This window comes from Eublepharis macularius, chromosome 12, assembly GCF_028583425.1.
Source record: "Eublepharis macularius isolate TG4126 chromosome 12, MPM_Emac_v1.0, whole genome shotgun sequence".
In the NCBI taxonomy this organism is placed as follows: domain Eukaryota; kingdom Metazoa; phylum Chordata; class Lepidosauria; order Squamata; family Eublepharidae; genus Eublepharis; species Eublepharis macularius.
In genome coordinates this window covers 61,376,092-61,394,920 of record NC_072801.1, presented here as the reverse complement: position 1 = coordinate 61,394,920, position 18,829 = coordinate 61,376,092, and the positions used below count along the sequence as shown (strand labels likewise).

At 46.2% G+C, this 18,829-nt stretch overlaps 1 protein-coding gene across 1 annotated transcript; it reads left to right on the top strand.

The window, feature by feature from the left end:
* Positions 1-5,341: 5,341 nt before the first annotated feature.
* LOC129340310 (toll-like receptor 13) lies at positions 5,342-13,305 on the top strand. Its single transcript, XM_054995029.1, has 3 exons — positions 5,342-5,410; positions 9,907-12,712; positions 12,934-13,305. The coding sequence occupies exons 2-3, from the start codon at positions 10,014-10,016 to the stop codon at positions 13,091-13,093; spliced, it is 2,859 nt and encodes a 952-aa protein (XP_054851004.1). The 5' UTR covers positions 5,342-5,410; positions 9,907-10,013; the 3' UTR covers positions 13,094-13,305.
* Positions 13,306-18,829: the final 5,524 nt, after the last annotated feature.

Genomic DNA, 18,829 nt, shown 5'->3' with positions numbered 1-18,829 from the left:
TTACAATCCATCTAAACTAAAGGTAGAGATGAGCTCATCCCTACCTTCTTATGGAACTCGGCAACCCCATATTTCAGACAGTTTTTGTGCAATGCCTTGAGGAAGTGGAAGAGTTGATGGCTAGTGTAGGTGGCTTGTAACCTCAATTTAGTTCAAGATTTTTCTGCAAACAAGGGTACACCTGATATTTGTAGGAACATATATCCTGTCTTGAAGTGGCTCCTAGCCACTCCATATCATGAAAAGCTTCAACTGCCCATTTCCTCTATTAAAGGGACAAGATTTTCTCCAGGACTGTTCATAACCGTACGTCCAGGGCACTTTGTTTTTAATGCTTCCCGCATTTTTTTTGTGCTATTAGCATTTCTTTAGAGCTTGTTCCAGGCTTTTTTATGCTGTTCTGGAAGCATTTTAGCAGGGATAGGTTAATAAAACATTATGGTTCAATATTTTCATTTCTAAAATATTGTTTTCCAATTTCTTTAATGCTTCCCACTGTTTTTTTGTGGTTCTGTCATTTATTTAGTGCCCGTTCCGGCCCATTTCGTGGTGTTCTGGGAGCCTTTTGAAAGGGAAAGAGTTGATATTGCCATGTATTCATTTCTAAAATATTGTTCTCTGGTGTCTTTATTACTTCCCACTGTTTTTTGTAGTACTAGCGTTTCTTCAGTGCCCGTTCCAGCCTGAGCCATGGTATTCCAGGAGCATTTGGGTAGGGAAAGGGTTAATAAAAGCATGCTATTGCCATGTTTTGATTTCTAAAATATTGTTCTCTTGTGTCTTTAACACATCCCACTGTTTTTTGTGGTACCACTATTTGTTTAATGCCCATTCCGGCCTGTTCCAAGTTTATCCCTTCCTGGGCCGATTCCAGATGACTAACCTTAAGGCGTTTCATGCCGCCCTCTTCCGGATCGCGACGGGGAAAATGCGAAATACCGCGTTTCCTCGCACGAGTTTTGCGCGTCGTCACGCAAAACTCGCGCGAGGAAACGCAATATTTCGCATTTTCCCCGTCGCGATCCGGAAGAGGGCGGCATGAAACGCCTTAAGGTTAGTCATCTGGAATCGGCCCTGGACTTTTCAGATGCTACTGGACTAGATCTTGCTCCTTTGAAGGAGATTCTTAACAAAATAAAAAGTGAACTGTCTAGATTTTTTTGGAGAGGAGGGGGCTACGGTGAATTGCCCTCATGTAGGAATTTTCTTTGATAATCAGAATTTTTAAGGCTTTTTAGGATTTGAACTGTGTTCAGCATTGTCCATGATAGATGCTGCTGATTTAGAGATTTTAGATGCCCCCAAACTAAAGTGTAAAAGGTATTCTAAGGAGAGTTACCCCAGTCCAAGCCCATTAATTGCAATTGGTTTATAGACTGGAGTAATTCTGCTTAGAATTGCACTGTCAATTTAGAAAAATCTCTCTGCTCACAATTGCTGTGATATGAATATTGTGGTAAGCTGTGATATGCTGTGATAAGAGCAGTAAGATGCTCTTACTGAATTGCTAACGGTTCTGGAGTCCAAGTTTATTATTTATAAAGCTGAAGAAATTATAATGCTGCGTGGTGAAATGCAACTAAATATGTAGAATCATTGGACAGAAAGAGGAAAAAATTAACCTCCAAACTAAAGTAATAGCGATATCGAGTTTTAAGAAATGACAATCAACTGCACATGTTTATGTTGAATGTTAGCGGTTTGCAGTAGCACACACGTATGTTCTAAGGACATGATGTGATGATAGGAAACAAATCTTAGGAAAATCTGAAAGTTCAGAAAAGGGCTCTGACAGTTTAAACAAAAGTCATACAATTATCATGTAATAGGCATTTTATAAGCAAGGTGCTACCACAGAAAAGGCCCTGGCCCTCTTAACTATCCATGTCACTTAAATGGGGGTAACACTCAGTAGGACCTTTGATGCTGATCTTAATGTTCAGTTTTTAGGTTGTGCGGTCTATGCTGAGTAGTGAGGCTTTCCAGTGTTTTTTTGGGGTGGGGGGAGAAGGTAAAGAAGAGAAAAGCATGATGCACAGCAAGGGTTAAAGCTCTGTTTGTAGTATATAGTTGACATTAAATTAAAAAGGCAGGTTTGTAACTTGGAGGTGCTGCTGGAATCTGACCTATGCAGCTTGATGGTACATATGTAGGTAGGCGTAGGGAAGTGTTATGAAAATCTACCGTCAGAAAAAAAGCAGACAACATGGTCTAGAATCAAGGCTGGTTTAAGATCCAAGTGTCAAATCTGGATTCTGAAATGTTGCTGATCAATTATACAAAAGTTCATTTCAGTTCTGTTAAGTGCAATACTGAGTTAAGCCCTTGGTCTACCAAGTATTGTCTGCTCTGACCGTAGTAGCTCTCCAGGATTTTGGGTAGAGGTCTTCCACATTCCCTGCCATTTGATCCATTTAACTGGAAAAGCCAGGGATTGAATTGGCAATGGCGATGTTCTGCATATGAACAAAGCAGGTGCTTTACTACTGAGGCATAACGCAAACCCCTACTTACTAGGTAAGCTATAAGACTACTAAAAAAGTGCTACCTCTGTCAATTGTTGTTGTTGTTTGTTGTTATTTATTGTTGTTGTGCTGAATCTTGGGTATGGTCACCTGGCTAAGAAGAGCCCTACCTTGAAGGAGTCCTTGAGAGACTGCAGCATCAGAAGCAATCAGGGCGAACAGAACAATCATACTAATTAGAGCTCTCAAGGAGGACGTGGAAGAGCAAGATCCGGGTCCAAGGCCAACTAGATTTCAAGGTATGAATTTTTGAGCTTTTGAGTCAAAGCTCCTTTCACATGCCAATCAGTCCCACGTTCTGTCCTTGGTTCTGCCATGTAAAGGAGCAGCTGCTGAGAAGGACATTGTCTACGAGTTAGATCAGCACTGCGCTTGGGTGCTCAAGATGAGAGTAAACGAGGGATTCCCCTTCCCTTTCTGCTATGCCTGGGGAAGGAATTCCCCTTAGTCACGCTGAGAAGAATAAAACTGAAAATGAAATGAATCTTATTGAACAAGTAAGAAGAAAAGAAAATAAGACAACAACAAAAAGACAGGAGGAGAATAGTAAAACATGCTATTAATCATCCTTAATTACAGAGACGTGCTTTTTAAAATCTGAAATCTCACTTGTGGATCATTCATTACATTTATTTAGTTACTTGGTGGTGGAGAGTGTCCTCAAGTCATAGCTGATTTATGGTAATCCCTGGTAGGGTTTTCATGGTAAGAGACTAACAGAGGTGGTTTGCCATTGCCTACCTCTGCAACCCTGGCCTTTGTTGGAGGTCTCCCATCCAATTACTAACCAAGGCCAACCCTGCTTAGCTTCTGAGATCTGATAAGATCAGGCTCACCTGCACTAACCAGGTCAGGGTATTTATTTTCTTAACAACATTTATATCCTTCCTTCCTTCCGTGATAAGGGCAGAGTTTGCACATGCACAGACAATCGCAGTTCCCTGCTAAGCCGAGTTATACCCTTCTATGTCCATTGAAGTTCATAAGTTTGAAAAGGTGCAGGTCTGCATAGGAGGGGCTTGTGAACTGTCTCAAGATGTCTCAACTGAGTAACACTCTAGTCAAGATCGGCAATGAGCTACAAACTGGGAAACAAGCAAGATAAAACCAAAATGATGAGAGGCGTGCATCTTGCCTTCCCACTTGGGGAAACTTTGCTGCTGTGGGACGTGGATTAACTTTCAGTACTTCCATGGCACAGACAGAATTAAGGACCGACACCTTCCTCGCTAATACATGCAATTGACCAACATAGGTAGGAAAATTATATTCGAACAATAGATAGAGAGACTTCCGACATTATTTGTAACAGCTGTGCGTTTGGAGGTTGGGGACAAACATTGCTGGGATCTCTTGGCGGGAGGTTTGGCTAGGTCCGCTATTGTTGCTCTCCAAGCCTGGCGTAATTCCCAACTGTGCAGTGCCAGCTTTGGGAGACTCATTTTCCCATGGGACTCCATCCAGGCCCCCTGTAGCAAAAGTCTAGAATCAGTCAGAGACTTTCCCCCTGCCAGCCTGCAGTGTGTTTGAATAAGAAGGGTGGATGTTGGTTTTGGGCTGTCCTCTAGTGGCTCTTTCTAGCATTTGCAAGAGCAGAGGGGGGCAAGGAGCTGCTGGCTGGGCTAGTACTGGCCGATTCCAGACAGCCCCCCGCCTCGCGAAACATCGCGCGAAAGGCTGCGATCTTGGAATAGGATAGCAAACAACTGGGAGTAAAAAAAAAAAAAAAAAAAAGCTCTGCCCCTTCAAAAGAAGCTTAAAAGGATGTTATTTACCAAGTGGTGTTATTTACCACTGTGCGCTGAAAATCTTCCGCAGCTCATTTCTACATGTCCTCTGTTAAAGGGATGGGAGGTTTCCCCCCCTCCAAGATGTAAGCAACCCTACCCAAGAGTGGTGGGTCTTAATCTGAGCCAGGGGACTGAGTGGGATAAACTTTGGCATCTGTTTCATCCTGGAATATATCAAGTAAATCTGCATTCCTATGTAATACATTTTAATCCCATCCTTTCTCCAAGGAGCTCAAACTATATAGCACTCCTTTCCACACTGTATCTTCACAAAAAACCTATGAAGTAGATTAGGTGAGTGACTGGACCAAAATCGCCTTGCATGCTACATGGCCGAGTGGGGATTTGAACCTGTAATAGTTTTTAGAAGAGAGGGGGATTGTTAACATACATACACCAGGAGATAGTTCATTAGGTGAGATCAGCGCTTTAGCGTTGAGTTGGGGATTCCCTGCTACCATAAAATGTCCTGTTACTTTCAGATGATGATGATGATGATGATGATGATGATGATAATAATAATAATAATGCCTATCCTCCTAACTGGTGTCCTTGAAGCCTTCAAAGGCATGGGATCAGAGGTGAAGCTTCACAGATCTCAAAAGAGCAAGTAACACGGCAGAGTTTCACACACTAGAAGTTCTCCCTGGTGTCCATGTCAGCCCTAGAGAGCAATCACAGCCCAGGCTGACCTGATCTGAAAAAGAGTCACATCTTCAGCTTTTTAAAGTCTAGAAGCATTTCTGAAAACTGCTGTTACTGATACAAAATCTGTCATTTCTTGAGTCCAGAGATCAAGTTTATGTTATGCTTCGAGATTGTGTGTAGTTTGTCTCCACAGCCAGCTTCAAAGCTACGTGCAAATCGGGCCATTCCTGGCAGTGAGAAAATTCTTCCCCACCACTTCCTCCTTGAACATAAAAGCTGCAGCGGTTTCACTTTTTCTGCACAGTGCTCACTGGCATAACTAGTCTTGAGTCATCCCACCTTTTGAGGAAGTAACGGAACAGATTTACAAATGCACACAGAAAGAAAAAACACTTGTCCCGAGTTTGGGAGATGAAAAGGCTGAACACAAGAGGGCAGGAATTGAAGGTAAGGTGTGCAACTTGCTCTAAAGTCTGGGTGAGAGTAGAAGGGAGCTGTGAAGAAGGACCGGAAGGGTATTTCACACCTTTGCCTTGAGGATCATGCCAGAGCAGATCCTAGCCACTGCGAGTGGACTCTCTTTTTGTTTCCTAGCAGGACTTCTATGCCTTAAACAGCTGCCTGACAGGTAGTAAGCCCAAGAGGCACAACTAAGGGCCAGCAAGCTATTTAGCATGATTCCTAGAGAACAGGGAGAAGAGCCACTGTAGGAGCAAAACTCAGTGGGAGAAAACACAGACAGAGCAGTTCAGTGGTTACAGTCCATGGGTGGCGCTGGGCCAGTTGTTCTCTCCAGGCTAAATCTACCTCCAGTTTGTTATGAAAATAACATAGTGGTGAGGAAAACAAGATGTACACCACATTGAGAAGAGGAGAGGGCATAAAAATGGATTGAAGAAATAAATCCTCGCTGCCTCTTTACTGTATTACTGTTATGAGCAACCCAATAATATGAGCTGTGATTGTATTTATTTAGATATTTATACCCCGCATTTTCTCCCCAGTGGGGACCCAAAGTGGCTTACAATGCTATTCTCTTGCCCTCTGCTTCATTTTCACAACAACAACCCTGCGAGGTAGGCTAGCCTGAGAGCAGTGGCTCAGCTGCCTAGTGAGTTTCCATGGCAAAAGTGGGGATTCGAACCTGGGTCTCCTAAGCCCCTATTCTGATACACTAATCACCACAGCATGCTGGCTGTCCAAGGTAGGGTTACTAAGTGGCCTGAAGAAAAAAGCCCTGTTCCTTTATTAGATGCTTAAGAGGGTGTGTCATTTACCTCCATGCCATGAAAAGCTTCAGCTGTCCATTTCCATTTCCTCATACACATTAAGCCTCTATTGAAGGGAGAGGACATTCTTGTCAGGCCAGTCGCTACCCTCAACCCACAGAGAGCAATCCTGAACTGTACAACAGCTTTTTTGCTGTCTCCGTCTGTCCTGAAATTCTAAATGGCTGTTTTCTATGCACAGTTGACCACATCTGTTAGCTGGGTGGTTTGAGATGGGCACAAGCTGAAATACGAACCAAAGTTCAGCACTCCGGGCCAGTTTGTGATTCACAAACTGGTAGTTCATCAGAGCACATTTCTGACGAACCGCCACGAACTTTTAGGCTGGTTCGTTTGGTTCGTTTTTTGGTTCGTCACTGCAGACAATCTGGCGCCAATCAATCAGTTTCCTAGACAAGGGGGGGGGTTTTGGGCTTTCTGCAGACCTTCTGCTGACTCTGAATTGACCTTCTGCTGACCCAGAAGTGACTATTTGATTACCTGGAAGTGATGTTTTCACGAACCAAACCAACCGGTTCACAAACTGGGGCAGGTTCGTGAAATTTCGTGGTTCATGAAACATGACGAACCTCATGGTTCATCCCCCCCCCCAGTTTGTCCCCATCTCTAGTGGTGGTGCCACCTTCCCTAGATCTGATAGGTAAATAATTCGAACACACAGATTCCCCACCGGTCAAGAAGCTAGCTCCTTACCATTAGCTCTCACAAATAAAACACCAGTTATGTGCCTCATGTAGGTTGCTGGCAATCATAGCAATACCTTGATGGCACCCTCAAAGTGGACAACTGCTTAATGTTTCCTGATCAACTTGCTTTTGATTTTGGATGTTTACAAATCATTAATTCCAAAAAGAGAGAGAGAGAGGCACTTCCCTCTGACTGAGTCCTGCCTGGCTTATTCTGTGCTTAGGTCAGCAGTGATTCACCTATGACAGAATGAGGCCCTCCACAAGATCTGGCCCTAGTGGGTAGCCATGTTTGCCTGCTGCAGCAAAAACCAAAAAGGCATTTCTGGGCACCTTCTATACCAACAAAAGCACTGAAAGGTAAGATTGTGTGGGCTAGAAAGCCTACTTTGTTGGATGTAGAGGCATAATTACCTCACTTTTTCCAGGGGGCTCAACCCTTGATGATGCTCTTACTCATATTAAACTCACAGGGTGGTGTGAAAAGTGCTGGAACATTTGAGCAGAATTTGACATTGATGCTGTGAGGGTGTTAAAACTGTACCACAGACTTTGTTGACTCAACTGTTGCTGTTTTCTTTACGGTTGCCAACTTTTGAAGCAGCTGTTCTTTCACTGTCAGTTTGACTTAACAGCAATTTGCAGCAATTTTTGCAGATGTGGCGACTGTCCCTATTGACCAGAGACATTTGTCATTATCTGACTCCTGCCCCTATTACTTCGCAGTCTCCATTTTTGTCTCTCTGTGTGTGAGAATTGCCAGCAATGCTGTCCCATAGGGCCTGACTTCCTACTCAGAGTCGTTCAGACTTAAATCTGCTGGTGAGTAGGCAGAGGTATTTTCTCTCTCACACACACTTATTAGCATGCACACAGCTTGCCATATCATGCACTGAAGCTTCTGAAGACATTTTTACACTGTTGATAACTCCCCCCCCCCCAAAGAATTATGTTTTTTCCCCCAAAACATATCTTTATCAAAAGTGCAAGCACCTTTTTGGCTGTTGAATCAATGGGGAAAAGGCTGTTGCAGAGTAAATGAATACAGTAGGTAGAGCTGGGCCAGTTTGGTATAGTGGTTAAGAATGGTAGGACTCTAATCTGGACAATCGGGTTTGATTTCTCACTCCTCCGCTTGAAGCCAGCTGGGTGACCTTGGGTCAGTCACAGCTCTCTCACAGCTCTCTCAGCCCCACCCACCTCACAGGGTGATTGTTGCGGGCATGGCTGATCTAGGGTTGCCGGCACCCAGGGCAACCCAAGTCCGGCTCCTTGCGCGCTCCCAGCCCTGCATGATAATGTCACTTCCGTGACATCATCACACAGGGCGGAGCGTGCCGCGGAGTTGGCGGAGGCAGCGCGGGGGGGCTGGGAGGCCGCCCGTGCTGCCGCCCGTGTGCTCCCAGTGGCTGGCAGCTGCGCCCGGTGCCCCCTGCTTGACGGCGCCAGGGGCAGATTACCCTCCCGCCCCCCCTCAGTCTGGCCCTGGTTGCGAGGATAATAATAACACACTTTGTAAACCACTCTGAGTGGGCATTAAGTTGTGCTGGAGGGTGGTATATAAATCAAATGTTGTTGTTGTTCAGTAACATATGATTTTGTGTGTGTGAGAAGGAGGAAGAATGACTCTTCCTGAAACAATTTGAATGTTACAAGTATATACCAAAATGTTGGAGCAGGAATAGGCAGGTGGTCTAGTTTCGTTCCTTGCCAGGAAAAGTTTCACCTGCTGATTTGTGCATAGCAAACTTATGTGGAAATGTCCTGGCTACTTCTAAACCGTACCCCTCCCCCCTGACCAATTGGCAACTCAACATTTGCATTTCTTACAGACCCTAATCCAAGGACGGACAGATCACTTGGTCTTTCTGGAACACTGAATTGGTTCCGGAGTTCTAACTGCAATTAGACTTACACCCCAGCAAATCCATTAACTTTCCTGGACACCAGTTTGGTGTAGTGGTTAAGAGTGCCAGACTCTAATCTGGAGAACCCGGTTTGATTCCCCACTCCTCTGCTTGAAGCCAGCTGGGTGACCTTGGGCTAGTCACGGCTCTTTGGAGCTCTCTCAGCCCCACCCTCCTCACAGGGTGTTTTGTTGTGGGGATAATAGTAACATACTTTGTAAACTGCTCTGAGTGGGTGTTAAGTCATTCTGAAGGGTGGTGTATAAATCGATTGTTATTATTATATTATTATTTTAGACTGGAGTGCAATTCAGTTTGGGTCCCACCCATGCTCTTGAAGTGGGATGCAGAAAAAGGAAGTTGGGGTGGTTTGGTTTCTAATTACGGCCTTTAGCAGGTGGTCTCATTTCATATCAGTCGAAAAGGCGTACGATGGGATGATGTACCATCTCTTTCCAAGCACTAGGCACCACCATGAGATCCTCAGGCACTTTGGTTGCACGTTGTGTGACTCTGATCCAGGCCAATATAACACTGAGTTTGTGTGTGTGTGTGTGTGTGTGTGTGTGTGTGTGTGTGTGTGTGTGTGTGGCTATTAATATGATACTCCCCAGTGCACCATTTCCATTCAAGTGCATGCATCTGGTTGGCCAATGCAACGAACTGGAAAAAAATTACCTCAGCACCTGTTTCTCCCTGGCGTTGCCAACCTCCAGGTGGGGCCTGGCGATCTTCCAGAATTACCACAAATCTCCAGGCAACAGAGATCATTGTCCTGGAGTAAATGGCTGCCTTGGAAGGTGGACTCTATGGCATTATACCCTGCTGAGGTCCCGCCCCTCGTTCCACCTTCAAATTTCCAGGAATTTCCCAACCTAAGAGTTGGCAACCCTATTTCTCCCCCTCTCTATGGTGATTGTTTTCATTGTATAGCTGAAACATGATCCTGGGTAAAAAAAATAATGTTTTCAGTACTCCTCATGTAACTTGCCTGAATTTCTGGGGAATAAAGCAGACAACCCATTCTTGACTCATCTGAAGCATTTTGCAATCTTTTTTAGGCTCTGCAGAAAGAGGAACAAATTCCTCGGACAGAGAAGATCCCACAGTATATGAAATACAGGCTGGAGCACACAGAGCTCTATACGCACAGAGCTCTTGAGTCACCATGCTGCATTTTGCACCTACCTGCGTGATGCTTCATGTCCTGCTGAGCCTCTGGATGTGGTCCCACTGGGGGGCTGATTCTTTTGGGCTGAACTACTGTGTCCTTCCACCCAACAAACCAGGCCTCGCTATCTGTTCTTCCCAGGCCATTTCCAACCTAAGTTCTGCCATTACCCATTTGCCTAACTCCACTCGTTGGCTCAATGCTTCCCACAACAATGTTAATGAGGTGACCTCTAAGGCCTTTTCTCATCTTCCATACTTGTTAGAACTGCTTCTGGACAACAACCATATATCGAGCATTCAGCCAAATGCCTTCCAAGGTTTGGAGGACCTGGAGACGCTTGATTTGAGTTGGAACTATTTGGCTTATGTGGGGCCTTCCATGTTGGCCAGCCTGAGGAACCTACGCCAGCTTCACTTGGGTCACAACAAAATGGCCTCCTTGCATCCCAGGTCCTTCATGTTTCAGTTGGCTCTTCAGGAACTTCACCTTTCCAACAACAATCTTTCCGTTTTCCAGGAGATAGCTACTGCTGTGAAAGGCTTAGCTAACCTTACCTTCCTAAATCTAGATTTTAATCAGCTCTCCGCTCCATGTATGGGTCCCAGCAGGATTGTTTTGCCTAATGTGAGGAACCTCAGCTTGAACAGCAACGGCATTGCAAGGCTGGACTTGTCCAATTGTTCCCTACCCAGCTTGCAACAACTGAATCTGAGCCATAATGACATGTTGGAAGTGGAGTCTGAATCCTTCCGCGCAACCCCCGTTTTGCTGGAATTGTCCTTGGACATGAACCCCTTCCACATCTCCCAGCTTATCAACGTGTCTCTTCCTAACCTTACCATGCTGCACTTGTCTAGTATGAATCAGTCATTAAACCACAGCCTGCCGTCTGCTTGCTCTGTCTTTCGGGGCCTCCCATCTCTGACCTCTTTGGACATCAAGCATTCCAAGATGGCAGCTTCTCACCTGAGCCAACTGGGTTCTTGCACTAACCTCTCATGGCTAGATCTGTCCACCACAAACTTCAAGCATTTGCAAAATGGGGTCTTCAGCAACTTTCAGAACCTGGAATTCCTCTCCTTAGACAAGTGTAAATTGCTGACCATCCGTTCCAGTGCCTGGGAAAAACAGAGGCGGCTACATACTCTGATCCTTAGAAGAAATTTGATCTCTGAGTTGGAAAGTGGCATCTTCCGTCCTTTGACGAGCTTGAGCTATCTGGATCTGTCCAAAAACCGCTTGACCAATCTTGAGAAGAAATCTTTTTTGGGCATGGCAGCATTGCGGAAACTCATCCTGCAGGACTGCCAGATCACCGCTGTGACCCGTGACACTTTCGTTTATGCGCGTAAAATGGAGTTCTTGGACTTAAGAGACAACAGCATTAAGTTGCTCAAGTATTTTGCCTTTGAAGTCCTCAACCACTTAGAGACACTCCTGCTTTCAAGAAATAGAATCCTCACCATCCAAAGACATGCCTTTAAGGGACTCACCTCTCTCAAGTATCTCTCCTTGGATCATAACGACCTTTACAAGCTACCCGTGGAAACCTTTACCCACCTTAAAAAGCTAGAAACGTTGGACCTCAGTTACAACTACCTCTTTACTTACAACAAATATGATTATTCTAGCCCTTTCGTTGGTCTCTCCACCCTCCACACACTGGACCTCAGTTCTCAGATGCCTAGACTGCCCATCTGTCCTCCAGAAAAACTCTTCCAAGGCCTGCATAATCTCCAATACCTGTCCTTGAAGGACAATCCCAGCACCTTGTTCCTTAACCTCTCCTTTGTCAACCTGACTAGCCTAGAATCCCTGGATCTCTCTAACATCTACCCTGACAAGGGGAGCATTTGGAGACCCCGTCCAAACCTCTTCCAAGGTCTGAAGACTCTACATCGACTCCAGGTTGAAGACAGCTCTATCATGGACTTGCCTGAACAAATCTTTTCTGATTTGGAATCCCTAGAAGAGCTTTCCCTGACCAAGAATGACATGAGGAATATCAGTAAAAATCTGCTTGGTGGACGCACCTCACTGAAGTATCTGGATGCCTCTGGGAACCCCTTAACTTGCTCATGTGAGAATATGTGGTTCCATAATTGGTCTATGTCTGAACCAAATATTCAGGTGGCCTTACTGGGCTCCTATCATTGCTTTGGCCCTGGCTTGTATGATGGTCTCTTTGTTCAGCAAGACTTTTCCATCTGCTTCGAGACTTGGGGAATGCAGTTCTTTGCTGTGACCACCATGATCATTCTTTTGCTCCTGCTTAGTACTTTGGTCAATGCTAAGTTTGGTTGGACCCTGAGGCATGGTTATTATTTGCTGAAGGGCCTGGGCAACAGGCCATTGCATCAGAAAGGACAGGACTATCAGTATGATGCCTACATTTCCTGTTGCGGGCAGGACCATGAATGGGTGGTGAAGAACCTTCTGGTAAAGCTGGAAGAGGAGGGGGAACCTAGCTTCCGGCTGTGTTTTGGACCTAGAGATTTTGCCCCTGGAGAGTATTTCATGAACAATGTGCAGAATGGGATAAGCCAAAGCCGCAAAACTTTGTGCCTGGTGAGCAAAAGTTACCTGGAAAGCGAGTGGTGCTCATTGGAAATTCAACTTGCTTGTTCCAAGATCTACTACCATGGGCAGGATCCACTGGTTGTGGTCTTTCTGGAGGTCATTCCTAACTACAGGTAAGTGTGGGGACATCTTCTGTTTGAGAGGTGAGACGTGGATATTGATGGTGGTATGGGAGTTATGTCTACATTTACTGCATTGCATAGGATGGAGAAGATAGACGTGGCAGAGAATGTAGCAGGAATGCCGGTGGGGGAGAGGTGTGTGTGTGCGTGGGGGGGGGGGGTAAGTGTACTAGAGAGTAGAAAATTTCATTCCTGTTTGTCTTCCCTTTTAGGCTGTCTCCATATCATCGCCTCAGGAAACTAATCAAGCAAAAGAGCTACATCAGTTGGCCTGAAGACCCAGAGGCTGAGAATGTGTTCTGGGCCAAACTCCGAGAGGCCCTGGAAGACTCCAGAGAACAAGAAGTTTTGCAATTCAATGTGATTGAGTAATCGTGGCATGGAGGGAAACCACCAGGATCGGCCTTACTGATATCACTTGACAATAAGCAATGGTCTAGAGTGGCATGAAGTAAATATAATATCAGGTACTGAAGATGCAGTGATATTATCCAAATAGTGCTGCATGTACGGGCATATCAGACAGTGACTGGCGCACACATTTGTTTTCAAACGTGTGAAAACAACCAAGGTGTGAAAACTTTAAATCTCATGAGCTAATTCTTAACACTATGGCCACAAAATTCACTAAGAACTAAAATGTTATGTTTTTTAAAATATATATAAAATATTATTCAAAGATGAATCATTTGAAACATTTGAAAATGTTAGAGCTTTTAAAGGTAAAATCCTGGAATGTTGTCAACTAATTGCAAAATTTTTATTTCACCTGTTTTACCCACACGTTTTTAAAAGGAAGAATGGCACTATACTTCATTACTCCATCTTCTTGTGTGATTGTGCTCCCAGGTGCTTATTCTGGGGTATCTTATTCTGGAAGAGCAGCGAGGTTAATCTTCAACAGCATGATAGCAAAATGCATTCCGTTTGAGAATCTCAGTGGCTTTTTGGTCGGGAAGGATCTCCGTCAGATATATGAAGTGGACTAATGTAGGGAAATGTCAGGCACATAGGAGGACAGAAATGAATTTGTAGGGGATTTTTTTATATGCAGGAATTTCTTATCAATTGACTTTGCTCTCAAAGCTTCAGACTCTCCGAGAGCTCCTGGTTGGGGTTGGTCTGTGGCTCACAGTAAAGCACATGCTGGCATGTGGAAGGCCCCAAGTTCATCCCCTGACATTTCCCATTAAGGGATGCCCCATTACAAGATCTCAAGGAACAGGAGAGACTTTCTCTGCCCAAGACCCTGGAGAACTGTTGCCAATCAGAGCAGGCTACACTAAGCCAGATGTGCCAATGGTCTGCCTTGCTATAAGGGTTCGTGTTAGAGTTGCCAAACTCCAGGTGGGGCTTGGAGATCTCCTGGAATTACCGCTGATCTCAAGACTGCAGAGATCCATTTCCCCGGAGAAAATAGTTGCTTGGGTGAGATCTATTGCATTATACCCTGCTGACATCCCTCCCCAAACACCGCCCTCCCCAGGCTCCACTCCCAAATCTCCAAGAATTTCCCAAATTGGAGTTGGCAACCCTGGTTCATGTGCTCATGTCAGGCCAGTGTTGCTCTGTAAAGCAGTCCCAGTCCTGTGTTCTTCCAGTTGCAAAGCAGAAAACAAAACATGCTTATAATTAGAATCCAGAGATAATGACCGTTTCCACATGTCCCGGCGTAGCGCTGAACTCATGGACTGAAAGCGTCTTCCTGGCGCAATTTCTGATGTCATCGCACCATGATTCCACTCTCATGGCGTGATGATGTCAGAAACTGAGCCAGGAAGATGTTCTCAGTCTGTGAGTTTAGCGCCATGCTGGGACATGTGGAAACAGGAGCGGCACCAGGGTTTTTGGTGTGCGTGTGCACGCGCGCACACACACACACACACCAGCCTGCATGATGACGTCATGTGCAATGTCATCACAGGCGTGTGTGCAAGCCAGCCCGATTGCTGCGGTGGGCAGCTTGGACGGTGCGTGGGTGGCCTCCCAGCTCTCCCGCTCGGTTGTCCTGTGCCGCCCCAGACTCCTGCCTACAGCTGCTGCGCCTGGACAGGGGTGTGCTGTGGTGGCGGCGGCAGCACAGGGCGGGAGGGCTGGAAGGCTGCAGCTCCATGGCGCATGCTCCCGCCCCCGGGGCCCCCTCTGGTGCCCCGCACCTTGAGGCAACCACCTACCTGGCCTCAATGGGCGCGCTGGCCCTGTGTGGAAACAGCCCATGTCACAACATCAGCTCCTGCTCCTACAATATCTTTGGCTGCCAGCAATCATGACTCACGTCCTAATAAGCTGTGCAGGGAATACACCAACCAACACATGACAAGAGGAGGACCCCTGGTGTTACATGCCCTCCAGGGAAAGACCACCGCAATTTCTATCTAGTGCATTTTTTATCCCACCCTTTCTTCACTGAGCTCAGTTCTTCCTTCTGTATTTTATCTTCACAATAACCCTGCAAGATAGGTTAGGTTGAGAGAGAGACTAGCTCAAGGTTACTCCATGGCTGAGGGCCTAACTGCATGTTACGGTTTCCCCGGGTCCTCTCCAGATCCACGCAGTCAGATATGTTCATGGAGTTCAGTGGCAGGAACTCTGTTCCTAGGAGGCAAGGGCCCTGATTAGGATCAGGAGGACTGTGATGCATGGGAGCGGGCGCTTATGCAATCCTGGGGGATGCTATTTGCCTCCTTGGGGAAATCTTGGGGCACCCCATACTCTGAGTGGGGCAAATAGCAGTCTCCCAAGGTTGTTTCAGGTCAGGAAGATGCCACAAGTGGATGGGGAGGACTGAAGACTCTGGCCCTTGTGTGCCATGATGCTGATCTGAATTAGACCCTGTGCAACTGAGAATTGCATAGCAAAGAGCTTGCAATTGCATGTGGATCGCATGGACCCAGGGAGGACCAGGGAAAACATAATATGTAGTTAAGCTTGTGGCGATTTGAATCTGGAGTTCCTCGATCCTAACTGAAGCACCGCGCACACTGGTGCTTGCTTGCATAAGTCTTGTGGTGTAAATGATAGGTAGTAGCAGCTGCAGCTGCAGCTACAAACTCCAGAGCTAGTGCAGTGTAGTAGCCTGAGTGTTAGTTTAGGACATGGGAAGATCAACCTGTTTATCTACCTATCCTATTTTTTTATCCCACTTTCCCACCAAGGAACTCAGGGCAGCATCTGCGATTCTCCCCTCCTGAACTGATCCTCAGTGCAAACTTGTGAGTTAGGTTATGCTGAGAGAGAGTGACTAGCCCCAGGTCCCCCAGGGAATTACATGGCACAGAGGGACCTGGGTAGGGTTGCCAGCATCCAGGTAGGGGAGGAAGAGATCTCCTGGAATTACAGCTGATCTCCAGGCAATGGAGATCAATTTCCCTGGAGAAAATGGCTGCTTTGGAGGGTGGACTCTATAGCATTATACCTCAACGAGGACTATCCTCTCCTCAAAACTTGCCCTCTCTAGGCCCCCCACCCCCCAAATCTCCAGGAATTTCCCAACCCAGAGCTGGCAGTCTTAGGCTTGGGTCCAAATCCACAAATATCCATGACTTTCACTCTGTGTCCTTGGTCCAGCCACTCTATCTACTCCACAGCTGTGAAGATAAAGTGGAGGAGGGAGGAACCATATATCCCTGAGCTGCTTGGAAGAAGGGTGGGATATGAATGGTCCTGGTAGCACACAGAGTAGGAACTTTTCAACTTCTTTGTATGGGCAAGAGGAAGGAGAACCATTCCATCTATGACATGTTGGGTTTTCCCCTTACTACACTTGTGTAATAATAGCATTTATAACCAGGATAATAAAAAAATTGAATTACAAAGTGAGCCTGTTCTCAGAACTGCAAATTATGTTGGTCAGGGATGTGCATGGAGAATCAAGGGGTGCCTCAGAAGAAGGGGCTTAGGGGCCATGTGAACATAGTCTGGACAATGGTCCACACAGAGAGGTGTACGATTGGTGTCTAAATGAGGGAAGTAGTGAATTTACAAAGAGGCGTACAAGGGCAAGAATAAAGGGGTTTTGGACTGAAGCAGAAGCACTTGGACTAAAGCCCTCACCTTAGGAAGTAGCTCCTTGGTAGTAACTCAGGGACTACTACAACCAGTTGGTCAGGAGTTCAGTGAGCCCTTAAAGACTGACTAAACTAATTCCAGCAAAGAGTTCCCATCCATCAGATGTTTGGGGAGGGGAGGGAGAGCGGCAGCTAAGAGCATCTGATGAAGAGAACTGTGGTTCTTGAAAGCTTATGCTACAGTAAAGTTGGTTAGTCTTAAAGGTGCTACTGGACTCTTTACTATTTTGCTACTGTAGACTAACATGGCTAACTCCTCTGGAGTTAAGAGCTGTCTCACAGGCTCTGCTTTCTGTGTTTTCGCCTTCCAAGGTGAGGTGTGTGGTGAACAGAGACAGGGCTTTTTCAGCAGTGGCACCTTGCTTATGGACAGGGCTGGATCTAGGGTTGCTGGTGCCCAGGGCAACCCAAGTCCGGCCCCCTGTGTGCACATGCAGCGCTCTCGCACTCCCGGCGCTGCGTGATGATGTCATTTCTGTAACGTCATCACACGGGTGGAGTGTGCCACCAGTGCGGCAAGCTGGCTGCCCCAGCGCACGGTGCACCACAGAGCTGGTGGCGGCAGCACGGGCAGCTGGGAGGCCGCCTGTGCCATTTACCTGCCCTGCTGAGAGGGCGGCTGGTTTGCCGCATGCTCCCTGTCCTGCAGGGCAGGCGAATGGCGCGGGTGGCCTTCCCCCCCTCCGCTCAGCTGCCCGCGCTGCTGCCGGTGTGCTCCTGGCGGCTGGCAGCTGCGCCTGGCACCCCCTCTTTGGTGGTGCTGGGGGCAGACTACCCCCCCTTCCCCCTTCGTCGATTCAGCCCTGCTTATGGAATGTCCTTCTTGTTGAGGTCTTCCAGCACCACATTACTCTCGTAGGTTTGCCGGCCTTCAAGTGGCACCTAGAGATCTCCTGGAATTTCAGCTGATTTCCAAAGGACAGAGATCAGTTCCCTTGGAGAAAATGACTACTTTAGAGGTGGACTCCATGGCATTATATCCTATTGAGGCCCTTCCCCAAACCCCACCCTCCAGTCTCCACCCCCCAATTCTCCATGAATCTCCCAACCTGGAGTTGGCAACCCTGCCACATTGGTAGTGGTTCAATGGCTATATAAACCCACCAAACCAGCATATCTTTGTGATCCACTAGTAGCAGGGGACGTAAGAGTGTTCCTGTCCCTGTCCAGAGTTTAAATTAAGGATATGATTACTTTCTAATTCAAATAGATTTTCATCATTTCCAGTTTGTTATACTATTAAATCTAGTGGTAGAAAAAGAACCCACAAAGTATAAAAATATTTAGTCTGGCAGGGCTGCATGAAAGACATCAAGGCTTGGCTAGGAGGAACCTTTTGGACCTAGGGTCTCTGGGACAGTGTTTGTTCCCTGTCTCTTCTCAATCTGCAGATAAAAGGGTTTTTTTTCCCCACAAGGACAACTAAAAGCGTTGTTTCTTTCAGAGGAAAGAGACTGTATTGAATCCTGAACTCATTAACAATTTGAAAAGGGAGGAGCAAACACTGAAAATGACATCCTGGTGTTTGTGATGGATATTTAGTGTTCTTGTTTATGAACTAGATTGTATGATTTTGCAACATTTGCTGACTGTTTTGTGTGAAAAGGCGGGTTAATCTATTTATCTATATTTTCACACCTTGTATCTGCCTGACACACACTTCTCTTCCATTACTTTCACCCAACTCCACATATTCAAATTCTACCCGTGAACAGGACAACCCACATAATTCTCAACATGACAGAAACATGACAGTTCAAAGTGCATATACTTAGCTCTCTGTCTCTGACTGGTAATTTAATTCTCCTGAGTAGAGTTTTAGCGTTCCTAGATTCTTATCTGCTGCAGGCTGCGGCATGAAGAGGGTTGCCCATAGCCTAGCTATGGAGTGGGGAGGATGGGATGAGATGAAGGGAAAAGCTTGGCCCTGACATCTTAAGCCCATTAATTTCTTGGTTGCCAGGGGAGACTGATACTCCTCTCCACATCACCAGCGGATTTGGCAAATTGGACAGGAAGGAGAGGCAGGAAAAGCACAAAT

Coding starts and splice junctions, on each gene's coding strand:
- LOC129340310 (XM_054995029.1), top strand. CDS start 10,014: ATGCTGCATTTTGCACCTACCTGCGTGATGCTTCATGTCCTGCTGAGC. Junction 12,713..12,933: donor GAGGTCATTCCTAACTACAG/GTAAGTGTGGGG, acceptor CTTCCCTTTTAG/GCTGTCTCCATATCATCGCC.